The sequence below is a fragment of the Sturnira hondurensis genome, unplaced genomic scaffold (assembly GCF_014824575.4).
Source record: "Sturnira hondurensis isolate 20B ecotype Veracruz unplaced genomic scaffold, ASM1482457v3 Scaffold0021354, whole genome shotgun sequence".
NCBI classification, from domain to species: Eukaryota; Metazoa; Chordata; class Mammalia; order Chiroptera; family Phyllostomidae; genus Sturnira; species Sturnira hondurensis.
Window position 1 is genome coordinate 7,501,596 of NW_028093985.1, and position 16,481 is coordinate 7,518,076.

The following is a 16,481-nucleotide window of genomic DNA, read 5'->3' on the forward strand; positions in this document are numbered from 1 at the left end:
TCTGATTAAGGTGTTCAAGTGTTACTTGTGCAGGTTGAACCCAACTTTCAGAAACAGGGCAACTCAATGACTTATATGTAAACACACGGGAACTGGTTAGATACCAACTCTGAGCCTATTCTTTCAGCTCTTCCAGCTTGGATTTTCGACCCTGAGGCTGTGTGAACACCTGTCAGCTTCATAGCCAGTCACTGCCTAATTGTTTCTTCCTGAATATAATGTTTATATAATGTTTTATGTTTTAGCACTGACCTTGGGTGTTTTTACAGACATTTCTAAGAAAAGAAAGCCCACAGTGGGCTCCCTGTAGGAAGACGACAGACATTTGTTGAGCATCTACTTTCTGCTAGGCCCTGCAGGAGCTGCAAAGTGTGTGACATTAGTAAGCCTTGCCTCCACAGAGCTGCGATTTATTAATGAGGGCAGCCCAAGAACATAAATTGCTGTAATGCAAGGCAAATTAAGTTAACTTCTACAAGGAGGAAAGAAAGGGCTACATACTCTTGGTATCCATCAGTGTTGGAGTTGCTTCCCTCTGAAAGTCATTAACAAGTTGTCATCCTTTGGAAGCTAGGTCGAATGTGTCACAGATAAATTAGACCGCCAGAGGACAGCATTCAGTTACTAGGCAACGTTCCTAATGCCTAGTAAGATATTTCTTTTTCAGGGTTCTGGAGCTTCAGCTGGGGAGCCATTTAGAAGTGGAGGCTCTGACTTTAATTTTTGGCTCCAGATTCCTGGATGAGGGTTTGTTTCCATAACTGGTTTGGGAAACTGGGTTTTATTTAAATCTTACTAGAGCCATGATAAATGTGGTTAGGTTCATAATGGAGACGCTCATGCTTCCCTCCGAATGGTTTTGTGACCTTGCTGTTATGTTGTATTTCTCGCCTTTAAGCCATCAAGTTTGTAAGTGCTGTTGCTAGAACAAAGGACTGACTGGCTTATAAAGGAAATTGAATTCCTGTGTCAGTAATGCATTGATTAATGTGCCTTTAACGTGGAAGACTAACAGGGACAAACATGGCATTATGCATATATTTATTAATTATATTGCAACTCAGTGCTCAAGTCTATTCGAAATTTACTGCACTTTCAGTCTACTTTGAGATAGTTATGGGGACTTAAGGAGAATGTGAAATCTTTGAGCTTAAGGAGATAATTTCTGCTGCTTTTTCCATTTTACTCTACTAAAACATTAGCTTCATTAATATGCATTGTTAATTACAGAGTAAATAACATTTGTTCCACATGTCAGAATGTTGATTAAAATCTGTTAAAGGGTTTATCAAGATGATCTCCTGCTAAAGAATAAGAAGGACATTTTTAAGTATCTTGACATATTTTTTCTAACCAATTGCATAGTTGTTTCCTGAAGAGACCACACCACCACATGCTCTGCTGGTGATAAAAGACTGTGTTTGGTGCTGTTTCTGGAAATATGGATTAAAAAATTGTTGGTAACACCTTCCTTCCTTGTTCTTGTGTTTGGTTTGAGAGCATATGTCCTTGTTTTGCCATCAGTCTGTGTAATGATGCCAGCATCAGTGGGAGACAATGTCCCGATGAGTATTTGTTTTGCTCCTTTTGAGTTGAGTCTCTATCTAAGAGCTAACCATTGTCACGGTGTTACTGGAGTATTTCTAGTGCCTAAGTGAGTTTTTAAAAGTTCTTCATGCACCTACATCGAGGCTCATGTTTTGTTCTTTTACAGGAATTTTAAACCATTGTCAGATGAAGTGGAGTTTATGACAATTAATGGAACAACATTAAGGAATCTTGAAATTCTACAGAATCAGGTCAGGTAAACATAAGGGCTAGTTGATTCAAAATGGTTTTGAAAACAAATTTAGAATAAGGTGGCACTTTCATCTTAGGAGTATAAACTCCATCCTTCTTAGGGTGAAAACACTGGCTGACCACTCTGCCTGTTGTCTGCTTATTAGTTGGTAATTGTAGCACCTGCCTTTTGGAGACTCAAATACAGTCTCGGAAATGCTTCTGCAGGGTTCCCTGGGGAGCCGTGGTGCTGTCTTTCCTAATGACCGCAGTAACGTGCTCGTCCAGGTAATTTCTGGGTCGAGAATTTCTTTGGAAGAGCATCATCTTTGAAAATTAATATGAAGTGGATTTTTTTGTCTACTTGGTAATATTTTTCTACATACTTTTTTCTTGAAATGTCTGCAGTCTTACTTCATTATGCAGCATATAAAACAAGTTACTGTGATATTCAATTAGACTGTAAGATGCATATTATTTCCCTTTCTGAACTTGCATTATTATTTATTTGCCTTTTATTGATGAATTAGGAAGATAATGGAGTCATTGAAATTATTGCATTCACTTATTAAATTGTCACTTGGTAATGTGTGATATTATATTATAAAATTAATGTTATAACAAAGTCATAGAAATAAAAAGCAGTTTCAAGCCATTTGAGTAAGTAGTGGAGAAAATGAACAATCTGAGTCAAATGGTTTAAAGCTCTTCAGAAATATTTATTACTGTTGTGAATTATATTAAATGCTGAAATTGTTCTCCTGACTCCTGGATTTGTATATTACTAATTAGTTTTTCTTATTTAGTTTCTCCCTCTTCCAAGCTATTCTTGTACACTAGAGTCTACCTTGCTTTTGCTCAATAACATTATCCAGGAGTGAGAATCTTTCCCGTAAGTCTTGCTCATCAATTCTGTGTACACCTCCATGATAGGAAACGGAGCAGGAGTGAAGGCACATTGCTTGGATGAAGAAGAGCTCACAGTCAGAGCCTGCAGACAGCCCCAGCATGCCGGGCTTTCCTTATTCCGCCACATCCTCCCTGTTCACATCCTTCTACTGTGTGCAGCCAGTTCTGAAATCACACTCCCAAGGCAAAAATCATCTGTAATCAAAATACCCTTTAAAAATCCTTGTCTTACCAAGACTTGGACCCTCGTAGAAACAGATGCTAAGAATGAACATCTGTGTACCTTTGCACGTCAGCTTTGGCCTCTCTTACAGATAAGCAAGCAGTGAAAAGGGGTAATGAGGTGTCAGGGAGAGTGGAGGTGTAATAGAACTTGTGTCTCCCTCATCTCTTTCTCTCTGTCTCTCTCTCCTCTCTAGTTCTTTCCCTACCCCTCTCTCTCCCTGTATCTCTCCCTTTCTCTCCCTTTCTCTCTCCTTCCCTCCCCCCTTCCTCACTCCCTCTCTCCTGAGCCTACTTCTCCAGTGATGCCAGATAATTGGAACACGATTTCCCTCCATTGTCCTCTTTCTGGAAAACTTCACTGCAGGCAGGCCAGTCGGCTCTTGTCTCAGAAAGGCTAGTGCTGTCGCCGATCTGGATTCGTATCGGTTGGCTCTGCCTGTCCAGCTCCATCCTCGGGAGCCTCCGTGACTGTAGTTGCTGTGTGTGCTCTGCTTTAAACTCCTAAGGCCTGGGGAGCTTATATCACACCTTTTGTAGTTTATTTCTGCCAGGTGGCATTGTGTCCTAATTATGAGTTTCTTCTCCCGAACTTGGATATAAGTGCCCTCAGGGAGGGAACATGTCTTAATATACCTTTGCCAGTCATACAGCTGAGTACATGAGGAGGTATTCTGTAAGTACCTGCTTGATGATTTGAAAGAAAGGGAAAAAGTTTTTTAAAAACTGCTCAGGTGAAAACTGCAATTTTATGTTTCAAACAAGATTTAATCTATTCATAGACTTTTTGTAATACCATGAAACCTCAGTTAAGATAAACCATCATCTCTAGTGAATTGTAAATTTTTTATGACTTAACTTTCAAATAGCAAAGTGTAGGTAGATAAACTTTTGCTAAGAATTTAATAAAGTAGATTAAAATAAGCCCCTCCCAGGGTAAGTTCCCTGAGGGCAGTGCGAGTTGCTGTCTGTCCCCAGTGCCTTCTGCTCAGCCAGGGCCTTCCTGAGAGCACAGTCTTGAGATCAGCAGTTCTGAGGCAGTGGGAGACACAGAACTGCCAGAGGAAAATTAAATTATCTTCACTGTATTTCCCAAGGCACAAAAGCCTGTATTTTTAAGATGCTAAGGACAAATCTGTATTTCAAAAGAGATTGCTGAGTAATTTATTCTTAGTTAACCAAAAATGACACATAGACTATCTCTTTCTGTGCAAAGAGATATTTCTATATATTTTGTGTGTGTGTATGTATATGTGAGGTCTGTCCAGAAGGTATCCAGCCATGTAATATGAAAAATGAGACATTCATTGAAGAAGATACAAGAAACGTTGTACACAGGACATTGATGGCTCTTTCCTCTTCAAAGTAGGCACCTTGGGACCTCACACAGTTCTCCTTATTGCTATCAGCTGCCCCATCCTCTTTTCCTGAATCTCATCTACTGTCTGAAATCTCTTCCCTTTTGGAGGTAATTTTAGTTTTGGGAAAAGCCAGAAGTTGCAGGGCACCAAATCTGGGCTGTAGTCGGGCAAAGTCGCCGGGGTAATTTGATGTTTGGCTGAAAAACTCTGCGCGAGACTTGATGCATAAGCAGGTGCATTTTGGTGATAAAGCTACCAATCACCAGGTGCCCATAGCTGCGGCCTTCTGAATCATCTGAATAGTTTCTGTGGAGGAATGTTCAAGCTTAATGCAAAATTTGATACAAATTTGTTGCTCTCCTTACTCAGTCATTTTGAATGTGATGGCCACACAGTCCTCATGCTCACTCAGTGGCATCTGCCATCCCCACTGACTAGTACCGTGAAGTCATCATTGTTCACATGTCCAGTCCAGTTCACATGCACATTCCAGTCCAGTCTCCTTGGCTGCCAGATTATATCGATGTAGCACACTGGTCTCATTCTATTGACAATGGCTGGATTTTTTCCATACAGACCTCGTGTGTGTGTGTGTGTGTGTGTGTGTGTGTGTGTGTTGTGTTATATAAATATACAGACACATATTCATTCATCAGACATTAAATGAACACTTGTTATGAGCCATACTTTATGCGAGGCGTATATAAATAATATTGAAAATTATGGTCCATGGAATAATTGGGGCACATGATCAACTACAGTTTTGGTACAAATACAATTGTCTAGTTACTCACACTTGTTTTCTGGTCTTTTTTAGACTGATATGAAAACCAAAGGAAGTTTATTTTGGGTGTTAGACCATACTAAAACTTCATTTGGGAGACGGAAGTTAAAGAAATGGGTGACTCAACCACTCCTTAAATTAAGGTAAAGGGGATTTCTGTGTGTGTGTGTGTGTGTGTGTGTGTGTGTGTTTAATCTGAAATGATATGAAGCTGTGAAATTAAAAGCATATTGGCCTCCTTGAAACCAAGGAGGTTTAATAACCAAGTGTCAAGGTTATTACCATGATTTAAAAGAATAAAGTTTTAAAATTGGGGAATATTTTATTTTTATCTGGCAGCATTGCATCTGGTATTGCGAGGATTTCCCCTTGTTCCCAAGAGTGGGCAAGCTTGCAGATTGGAAGACATGGGGTGTGTTGGGGAAAGGGAGTTACCCAGTCAGTTTAGGTCATCAATGCATACGGTGTGGCAGGGGCTGGAGGGAGGGGTGCTGCCCTCTGTAGAGGGCTGCGGAGGCCAGGCTGAGGGGTTGGCAGCAGAGGACGTTCATTCAGTGATTCTGAGCATGGGAGTGGTGGGGTCAGAGGTGGGCTTGTGTGTAGGAGGGACAAAGTGGTGATGGGAGGCAAGTTACCAAGTCTACGGAGAGTTTATGGAGAGGTTCTGAGGACCGGAGCTGAATCACTGTCCGTAGGAATCCAGAAGAGAGGTCAGGTGTGAGACGTTGAGGACAGCAGAGACTAAACTGGGAGTGACTTTATTACATACCAGGCACTATGCCAGGGGCTTGAGTGCATTTCTCTTATAAACTGTGCAGTAGCCTCACTGTTGGCCACATTTTGTGCTGTGCTTAGTTAATAGTCATCTTCAAAAAAGGGTAGGTATTGTTATTAATGGTAGTCATAAGCTTTCAGGAATTATTTTGGTGATGACGACAACCAGATCACTTCTGCTTTTAGTGGGTCATTTTGAGTTTTCTTCTTGACCATAAAGACCTTCAAACAGGGGAAGCTGACTAGATAAAGACGGAATCCTGAAAACGGAAGTGTCTACTCTGGTTCAGTATTCAGATGAAATAAGGATACCTTGTGCAGCACAAGCAGACACGCTGGCTTTCCGCAGACAGTGTGGGGACCGCAGCCCACGAGGCGTTGCGTGCCGGAGGGTGGAAAGACACCCGCCTAAGCATCCACAGCAGTTCTTAGTATTTCATTTACTTGGTTAAAATAGTCATTGGAAACAGATGCATTAGCAGACGTTTTCATGTAAATAAAGATTTTTATTTCTATTGTTAAATTTGTCTTCTCTAACCAAGATTAATTTGAGATAAATTCAGCAGACCGTGTCATATGCTCTTGAGAGACTGAATTATGCCAGGGGTGTCCAACCCACAGCCCTCGGGTGCAGGCAGCCCACGATGGCTGTGAATGTTGCCCAGCGCAGAATTGTCAGTTCACCTAAAACTTTATGAGATTTTCTTGTGATTACGTGTTACAATGTATTAATGTGTGGTGCAGAGACGCCAAAAGGTTGGACACCCCTGATAGCCCTTGGATCCCGCCTTCCCAGAAAGGCTGAGAGAAGACATGCCATGCATTGAACACCGATGCTTTCAAGTATGAACTTTAAACTGGCCTGACACTTACATAGGTGAAAACAAACACAAAACGTCTTCCTTTGCCCTTTTTATTTTAGGTCATTGTTTTAAAACTTTTGTCTCCCTAGTCCTTTAAAAGCGACTTCAAAAGAATACCAGTTGAATCTTAATGACACTTGCAATCTATTCTAAACAAAGAAGTTGAGAAAATTCTCAGCTGACTAGTCAGTGGGTCAGTTATATATTTAATGTCCTTTTATTCCACTAAACGGACATAGGTGCCGTGCAGGTCACATCAGCAGTTTGATTCGTGCAGGCTGTGGTTCTGTCTCTGAGGTCGGCAGCCACACGTTTGCTTCGGGCCAGGTACTCTCCTGTAGTGACAGTACAGACCAATAGTTGGTGGCGGGAATTTAGCAGTGTAAAGCCGATCTTGCACAGTTCTCCAGGAGCCCAGCTTTTGTCAGTCGTCTATGAAGTCACTTAAATCTCTTAACAACTTCATTGTGTTTTTAGCTTGTTTTAGCTCCCAGGCAATCCCATTTGTAAATCCAGGACCAAATGTTTCAAGTTTCGGAGGATTTCTTCACTTCCACCACCTTTTACTCGATACAATGACCTCCTTGGAGCAGGATTTACTAGTGACTTTTAGAAAGTATAAGTGGCTTTTCCCTATGGTTATTGACTGAGTGAAGAATTTACTTAGATTGTTGACTGGATTTTACTTTACTGAAGCCACATGACTTTTTACAAATAGGTTATATTTTTGTATGTGTTGTGATGAACACTTTTGATCGGTTCTGTTAATTTTAGGCAAGAAGGTAAGAAGATTCTCCAGTGTAGTCCTCCGGCTGCTGCTGTTGCTGCTGTTTTTCTAAAAAGGGACCAAGACTATGTTGATTGATCTTAGAGAGAGAGGAAGGGAAAGAGAAAAGGCGAAACATTGATGTGAGAGAGAAGTATCAGTTGGTTGCATCCTGTATGCACCTTGACCAGGGATCGAACTCATAATCTAGGTATGCACCCTCACTGGGAATCAAACCTGTGGCCTTTTGGTGTACAGACGATGCTCCAACAAACTGAGCCCCCAGGCCAGGGCATCTCTATCTTCTTCTCATAAATAACTGTCACACTGGCAAAGCCATTAGTCCTGAGGACTTTTAAAATTAAATAAATTTTATTGAATTCATATTTTTGAGGTTCCATCTTGGAATTTCTTCTGCTTACCTGAGTTGATCTGGTCTTGTCAAGCCTTTATATACACACAATATGTATTTTATTAGTTTGTTAAAAGCCTGAAAATACAAATTCTGCTTATAAGTCTTGACTGGAAAGGGAAGAAACTTTGAAAAATCTGGGATGAGTCTCTAAAATGATGCGCCAGGCAAATATTAATTTCCAAGGCGTACTTGGGCATCTTACAAGTATTCAAGATGCAGTGACTTGCTCTGTACAGGGTCCAGCAGAAGGAATGCCTGCCTGAGTGTGGCTGGTAGGTGTGTGAGTATCTTGCTCAAGATGGACCGCCATTTGAACATTTCACCTAAAGTGTTACGTGGCGTGCTTGAGTGTGACAGTGTTATGTTACAGAACTACATGCTGATGATTTTGTAATTAAAAAGGGGGCATTATTTGTGCTGGGCCCTGTATTTTTAAGTGTATGTTTCTTTCATAGGCACCTTTTCTACTTGCACCTTAAATGTTGATGTTTCCCGGGGTTCTGTTCTGGGGCCATCTTTTTCTTTCAGCACTACTTAGAATCTTGCCTGTGGCCACCGCTTCCGCTACCACTCACATGCTGCTGATGACTTGGTCACCATTATTTTCAGAAGCTTCAGACCTGCATTTGTTAGGGCATCTCTGCCTCGGGGAACGTTCGGTTTGAGTGGGCAAAACAGATCAGACAGAAGCAGGTTCCTTCCGTGAGAGCAGAGTTTCTGGGAAACACAGCTGTCTGTGGGTGCGTGTGTACACACGCATGTTCGCAGGCACACACGGAACAGGGGAGTGTTAACCGTGAAACAGACTCTGGGAGGTGTTTCTCTGCTTCTTATGGATGAATTGATTACCAATGACAATTTTGACTCTTTGGCAAGATATAGTAGTCTATTGTCTTGCCTTTTAATAAAATCACTTTTATAAAAGGCAGTCTGATCAAAGTCTTTTCATGAAAAGAGTTTTTGTTTATTGAAGAAGCTAAACGTCTTCATGCGTCTGGTCTTGCCTTCTTCTACTTCTACTCTGCACTATCCATAGATTATTTAAAAAATGTACATTTGATTATATTGCTCCTTACTATTTACAGCTTTTACAACACCCTGAGGTGTACTTTATTTCTGGACTTTTGTACAGTCTGTTCTTTTTTTTCTGAAGTGGAACCTTCATTTTTATTTCCTTCCTGGTTTGCTCGCTGCTGCTTCTAAGTTTTCTTTGCTAGCTTTTCATTCTCTATGTAGCCTTTTGGTGTTGGAGGTCTTGAGACCTGAGCCTCAGCAGCTGAGCTTTCTTCCTTACCTTATCCTCCTTTCTCCTCTTCTCACTGTCTCCTGTTCTACCCGTGGAAACCTGTTTGTTCCCCTGGCTAGAAACATCGAAATGTCAGGGATTCCCAGATTTGTAGTTCTGGTCCTTACTCTCTTCTCTCTAGGCTTCTGTATTCAAATTAGATTCAGAAGCACATAGGTGTATCACAGACATCTCAAACATAATGCATTCAACCCTGTTCTTCTCCCTGGTTTTCCCATTCTAGGGACCAGCCGCTCCACCTAGTAATTTGCATAAGCCAGAAACCCGGCATTTGTTCTGCACATTTCCTTTCTGACAACCGCATCCAGTCTAATACCAGGTCCTGTTGCTTTGACCTCCGAAATATATCCAGAGTGTGTGCGTATCTTGCCATCTCCATTGTTCTTTCAGCATTAAAATATTAACATTTTGAAACTGCTGAACAGACAGTATTATATTCACATAATTCTAGAGCTTAAAAATGTGAAAAGATATATAGTGAAGTGTTGCCTCGTTAGCCCTCTCCCCCACCTGATGGTCACAGTTATTATTTTCTTATTCAACCTTCCAGAGTCTTTTTGTTTTAAAAAGCAAATAAGCAAATGTCAAGATAGGCCCCTCCTTCTCCTTGTACATAGATGGGGTGTAATTTTCCTAGTACTCTATACTTTCTTTCCCGTAATAGTATAAGATAGTTATTTTAAATTTTGTGTCATAGCCTCATTGACAAGACAGTTAATGTACATTTCTTAAGGAGTTTCTGATCTAATTGGGTCAAACTATAGTCTCCTAGTAAAGTGAAGTTGCAAATAGGGGAAGCTTTTGTATCTAAAATAAAATACTTAACCTGTTACTCACTGTGTTGCTGAAGACCAAAATTAAAGCAAATGAAGGATATTTTGTATTTCAAATTAGAGTTTTAGAAAACAGCTTAAGAGTATTAAGGATGCTTAATTTACTCTTGACATTTAAATCACATAAATAATTAAAGTGAAGAAACTGAAAATTGTTGGTGTTAGGATGTAGGTCCTTGACAATTGACTGTACTCTTGTGTAATTTTCCAGAGCACCAAGTACATTTTCATGATAGTTAATTGTCTTGAATAATTAAATAACTTTTATTTTGGTAAGCCTCTATGTTTGGAGTGTTATTAATGGTTGTATTTCTGCTTCATAGCCCCGGCCAAGATACAAAGAATGTCATGTATTTCTTCCACTTTACATTTAATGTATAACAAGAAAAGTAAATGACATTTTGAGCCCTCTGGAACTTCTAGAAATTAGCTAGGGGGCCCTAGTTATTCTTGTGGTTTCCCATGCACCATGAGTCTGTCAACACGGTGCTCGCCTGTGGTGACTGTGAATTTACTCTGCCCACTGAGACACAGTGCTGCTTGTAAATGGGAAGCAAGAGTGGTAGGTGGTATGCGGCTGAGAGCAGATTGCTTCGTGTTGACCCCCATGTCTTTGCTGTGTGAATGTGAGTGAGAACTGCTGCCACCAGGAAAAAGGCGCCCCTAGCTGCCTCTCACCCTGATGTCTTCTCTGGTCCTGTGTGTGCATGAACTGGCATCTATTGGGTTGCAAGTATCCAGGAACTTGTAGCTGGTCTTTGCTTTGTTCTACAGTATCAGGGCCTCCAGTGACATCTAGGCTGGATCGAATGACCAGCAGTAAATGGCAGCTTTTGTTTGGGCTGAGGAGGAGAAGTACAGGAGAAAAGGAGAAAGACGTATATTTCTTCTTGGCTCTTCCAGCTTTATCTTTCTCTCTTTGTGTCCTTATGGGTAGGGATTTTCAGAATGTATCCACTCCAAATGCTGTGGGAGGGCTTCATTTTTTGTGACTCTAATGTTTTAAAAATGTTTCCATAAAATATAACAAACATCGTTTTAGCATATAGCTGAACTTGTTTAAATAAATAAATCAATAAGGAGAAGGACTCAGGGAACAGATCAGAAACGAGCTGTGAATGGAAGTGAGTTGACTCTGGTGTTGAGGCTGCCCCTTAGGCCTTTGAAGATGGTGGTACTCAAAGGACTGTTTTTAAAATGACTTTATTTAGTTATTTTTAGAGAGGGAGAAGGAGAGAGAAAGAGAAGGAGAGCAACATCAATGTGTGGTTGTCTCTGGTGCACCTCCTACTGGGACCTGGTGCACAACCCAAGGCATGTGCCCTCGACTAGAAATTGAACCGATACCCTTTGATTCACAGGCGGCACTCAGTTCACTGAGCCACACCAGCCAGGGCAAAAGGATTGGGTTTTAAAAGCCTTGTGGGAAATGGGAGTCAAGGTTTTGCGTGTGTTTAAGTTAGGGAGCCTATAGTAATATGAGACATTCAAAGGATCATAATCTCAGTAAAGAGAGGGAACAAAGGGATATATATCTGTCTTGGTCAGGTCTTGTAGGGAAAAAGTTTCCAAAAATTCTTAATCTCAGGACCACCCTCATTCAGGTTTGCTATTTCAATATGTATTATCTGTGTGGTCTTGCATGGTCTAAGTTGCAAAATTTATTTAAAATGGCCCCATTGTACCTAAGGGTTCAGGGTGGAAGCAAATGCAAATTTGCTCAGTCTAGGAGCAAATTTGCAGCTTCTTTAGGATCCTAAAGAAGAAGCTCTTCTATAAACTTGGAAACCGTAGCTGCAAGAGAAGAGGGGAAATGAACTGCCAGGAGTGTGAGTCAGCAAAAGTTGTGACCAGTAGAATTATTAGAATCCCAGGACCTTCAGATAATGGAATTATAAAGATAAATATGAAAACACCACATTAAAAGAAATGCAAAAGAAAATTGAAAAAATGAGCACAGAGTAATACTAGATCAAAAGAGATCAGTTCAATTTTTAAAAAGAACCACGTTCAGCTTTTAGCCATAGTAGGTTAAACTAGAATAGATGCAATAACTGGAATGTGAGATAATATTTGAACATACCTAGAGTGTAGCATGGAGAGACAATGTGCTAAAAGATGAGATTGGAAGACAAATCAAGAATTAGGTGGCCTAACGTAATCCTCAGCAGATTTCCAGTAGAAAAAAATTAGAGTAGGAAGAAAGACAATATTCCAAGAATAATAAAAGATGAGGATTTCTCATATTTCATGAGAGATGTGAATTCTTAGGTTTAGAAACACAGTGAACCCAAAATGCAATGGAAAACAAATTATATTTTGCTAAATCATACAACACTAAATCAGAGATTAAAAAAAATCATACAAAGAACCAGAGAGCAAAGGAAGATTACCTGTAAAGCAGTGAAAATCACATAACTGGTTTGATTTCTAATTCCCTACCTATTCTGTGCTTTAGTTGCTTTCTTTTGTTTTTCTCTTTGATTTCTTGAGTAATTTTAATCATTCGGCACCCACCCCCATTACCAAAGCTTGGTAGTTTGTATGTCTGTTTTTATTACCTGTTTTCTATTGATTCTGTCTGGTTTCTTTTATTATGCTTAATGTTTTGTGTGTACTGATAATATTATTTGGGATATATATATGTATATATATATATTTAAAGGTTTTATGTATTTTTTAGAGCGAGGGGAAGGGAGGGAGAAAAAGGCAGCCAAACACTGCTGTGTGAAAGAAACATTGATTGGCTGTCTCTTGCACACCCCCATACGAGGGATCTGGCTTGCAAGTCCGACATGTGCCTTGTCTGGGAATTGAACTGGCAGTCTTTTCGTTCGCAGGGTGGTGCTCAATCTGCTGAGCCACACCAGCCAGGACTGGGAATCTATTTTTAAGAATAAAATAATGTGAGGGCTAGAATGAAGGTGCTTTCTCCTAGAGAGGATGATTATTTGCTTGTGCCATATTCTTGGTGGCACTATCCATCTGGGACCATTCTAATTCAAGTTCAGTGTTTGACCTGTTTTAATGCATTCAGATGATCCCAATTCAGACTCCAGGTTCATCCTTATTATGAGGGCAGCTCATTAGTACAACAGATTCTCTGACATACGTCTTTAGCACAAAAGTGGCTTTAACTATTGGATTATTTCTCTGGGGTCTTACTTTCTTTTAGTGTTTAGTATAGTTATTTCTGACCCTTTTGTTAGTTCTTTGATGCTTTTATGAACATTTTAATGCTGTATTTGGCTTTTGAAATTGTTCTCAATTGGGATGATCTGAAAGTACCCATTCCCGTTGCTAGTAAGTGTAGGTCATATCATGTTCTTTTCAAAGACTCATGATTGTGGCCTAAACTAACAGTGGAGAGTAGCTGTCAAAAATTGTTCTATTTAATATTCTGAAAAGGGTGGATTGTTTTCTATTGATAAAAATGATGACTCATTAGAACATGAGTAATGAAAGTTGTGAAAACTTGTTGGGTAGGTAGTTTACAATTTGGAATAAGGTAAATATTCACAATAGCTCTTTAGAATATTGTTTCATACATAAAATAAAACTCTTCTTTCATATCTCTAAGGTTTTGAGCACAGTACCTGTGGATACCATCACAGTGCATCTCATCACGCAAGTTACTCCTTCCCCCCGCTTCCCTTATCATACGCCACTCCTAGTAATTCTGTGATCTCAGTAGCTCTTGACACTATGCGCCATTTTCATTCCTGTATTCTCTACTGAAGTTCAGGTTATTAACAGCATTCTCCTGGATTATAGAAACAGCCTTCTGCCCAGTCTTCCTGCTGCTGCTGGAAGCATTGTCCTTTCAGACAATGGCCATTGGCTCCCGTGGCCTTCAGGATGAAGCCAGAGCTCCTGTGTGGTCTGGTTCACACGACCAGGTCCCTGCTTACCTTTCTAGCTCCCGCTGTCACACTTTACCCTCCGTCTTCAGCTGCTTCTGCAGTTGGTACTTTGTAAGCACTCAGTGACTGTTCGCTGAGTGGATGGTGCGTGTGAAGTTGAAGCTAGGTAGGTCTGAGTAATGATGCTCTGGCCCTAGGAGAGGGCTCACGATTCATGTTTCTGATCAAAATGTGTTTAGGTCGTTGGTTTAGCCGTGTTACCTGACCATTGTGTTAATATCTGAGTTTAATTTATTCATTTTATTTAAGTTGTCTTATGAGAAAATCTTTCAGAAGAAATTAGAATAACAACCTTTCGTCAGCAGTTTGTATTTTTAGAAACAGTGGAAGAGAAGGAGAAAGAGGGGGGAGAAATATCAATGTGTGGTTGTCCTCTCGCGTGCCCTATACTGGGCACCTGGCCTGCAACCCAGGCATGTGCCCTGACTGGGAATTGAACCCGTGACCCTTTGGTTCACAACCCACACTGAATCCACTGAGCTATACCACTCAGGGTAGCAGTTTGTATTTTAACTTTTTCCCCCTAAATAACCTTACCTTAGGCTTATAAAGTCATATTTATGAATAGCAACCAGCAGATGCAGACTCCATCACATGTCTTTACAATGGCAATAGCTGTAGGTCACACCCTGAGTTTCTGAGTGATGGCCACACACAACAAATTCTAATGTCATCACCCAGTGCTTTTTCAAATGTGAAGGACTCCAGGGACGCCCACATTTAGTCCTTGGGGCTTTGGTTGTAAAAAACAATCCTTGTCATGCCCAGACCCTTAAGTTCATTGTTCTTGTCATGCGGAATGAAATGACTCAGGTGTCTTCTTTTCATTCGTTTATAATGTATGACATTCTCAAGATCCATCCATGTTGCAAATGGCAATATTTAATCTTTTCTTATGTCTGAGCCGTATTCCATTGTAGATCTGTACCATGTCTCCTTTATCCAGTCATTCACGGGAGGACACTTAGGTTGCCATGTCTTGGCCACCGTGAATAATGCTACGTTGAACATAGGGGTACATACATCTTTAGGAATACATGTTTTCAAATTTCTCTAGTAGATACCCAGAAGAGGGATTGCTGGGTCATGTGGTAACTCTATTCTTAATTTTTTGATGAACCTCCATATTGTTTTCCATCCTGGCTACACCAGATTACATTCCCACCAGCCGTATACAAGTGTTCTTTTTTCTTCATCTCCTCTCCTACACTTGTTATTTCTTGTCTTGTTGATAATAGCCATTCTAACAGGTGTGAGGTGGTCATTTATTGAGGTTTTGATTTGCATTTCTCATAGCTAGTGCATTTGAGCATCTTTTTAAATATCTATTGGTCATTTTGTATGTCTTATTGGGAAAAGTATTCTCTGCCCATTTTTAATTGTATTGTTTATTTTTTGTTGACTTTTATGATTTCTTTATATTTTGGATATTAGCCCCTTATTGAAATATCATTTACAGGTATCTTCACCAGTTGGCTGGTTGCCTTTTTGTTTTGTTGGTGGTTTCTTTTGCTGTGCAGAAGCTTTTTGGTACGATGTAGTTCTAGTCACTTATTTTTCTTTTACTTCCCTGCTTTTGGGGTCAAATTAGTAAAATCCACTCTGAGACCAAAGTCTATAAGTTTAGTACCTGTTTTTTCTATATGTTTTAGGTTCTTATATTTAAGTGTTTAATCCATTTTGAATTATTTTTTGTGTATGGTGTCAAATAGCAGTCCTGTTTCATTGTTTTGTGTGTGGCTATCCCAGTTTTCCCAACACCATTGATTGAGGAAGCTTTGGGATATATCATGTTTTAAGATCAGCGGTAGAATAGGGCATCTCGGAATAATATTTTTACTGTCTCCTAATTTGCAGTGCTGCTTCCTGTCTTGTTGACTGGCACCAAATCTCTTTCCCCGATTGCACCAAAGTGACTGTTCTCTATTCTAGTGGTCTGACATACTGTTTTTCAGCTCTTTGGAAGGTCTTCTCACTCCTACTAATGCAGACTGTTTCCTTTTAAAAACTTGATTAGGAGTCATTTCTATTGCTTTGCCTTCTGATCTGCTCATAGGAGATAAAGTGGAATTACGGCTGCCTCAGTGAGGGGAGATCTGTGGTACACAGAGCTGCACGCCCTTCCACCTTCTCCCTGTCCGAGTTGGACACCCGTCCATGGTCACGGTGCTCTCCCTCACTGCAGCCTCCTAACCAGCCTCCACGTGGTACGTCAGGTCCCTGCTCCCAACAGAGTTAGCACCGGAGATCCCAGCTCTCGCTTTCCTTGTGCAGTCCTTCCTTGTTGTTCACTTCCCACAAAATAACTATGTATATCAATGTCTTAAATTTTGTCCACACATACTTATTCCCAGGCTTATATTTTAGGTGCTATTTCTCCTTTCCCTCATGCTGTTTGTTGTGGAATCTACTAGACACATTTTGTAAGCCAATAAAGATCACCATAAAAATGACGATGGTAACAGTTAACATATTTCAAATAGTTACCGTGTACTAGGCACTGTTCTAAGTGCTTAACATGTATTATTTCATTGAATTCTTGTAAC

At 40.3% G+C, this 16,481-nt stretch overlaps 1 protein-coding gene across 1 annotated transcript in view; it reads left to right on the top strand.

Moving 5' to 3' along the window:
- Window positions 1-16,481, top strand: part of MSH3 (mutS homolog 3) — a 143,865-nt gene that overhangs the window by 50,814 nt on the left and 76,570 nt on the right. The window contains exons 11-12 of the mRNA XM_037032459.1: window positions 1,715-1,799; window positions 5,089-5,198. Coding sequence (XP_036888354.1) covers window positions 1,715-1,799; window positions 5,089-5,198 — 195 coding nt within the window. The remainder of the gene's footprint in view (window positions 1-1,714; window positions 1,800-5,088; window positions 5,199-16,481) is intronic.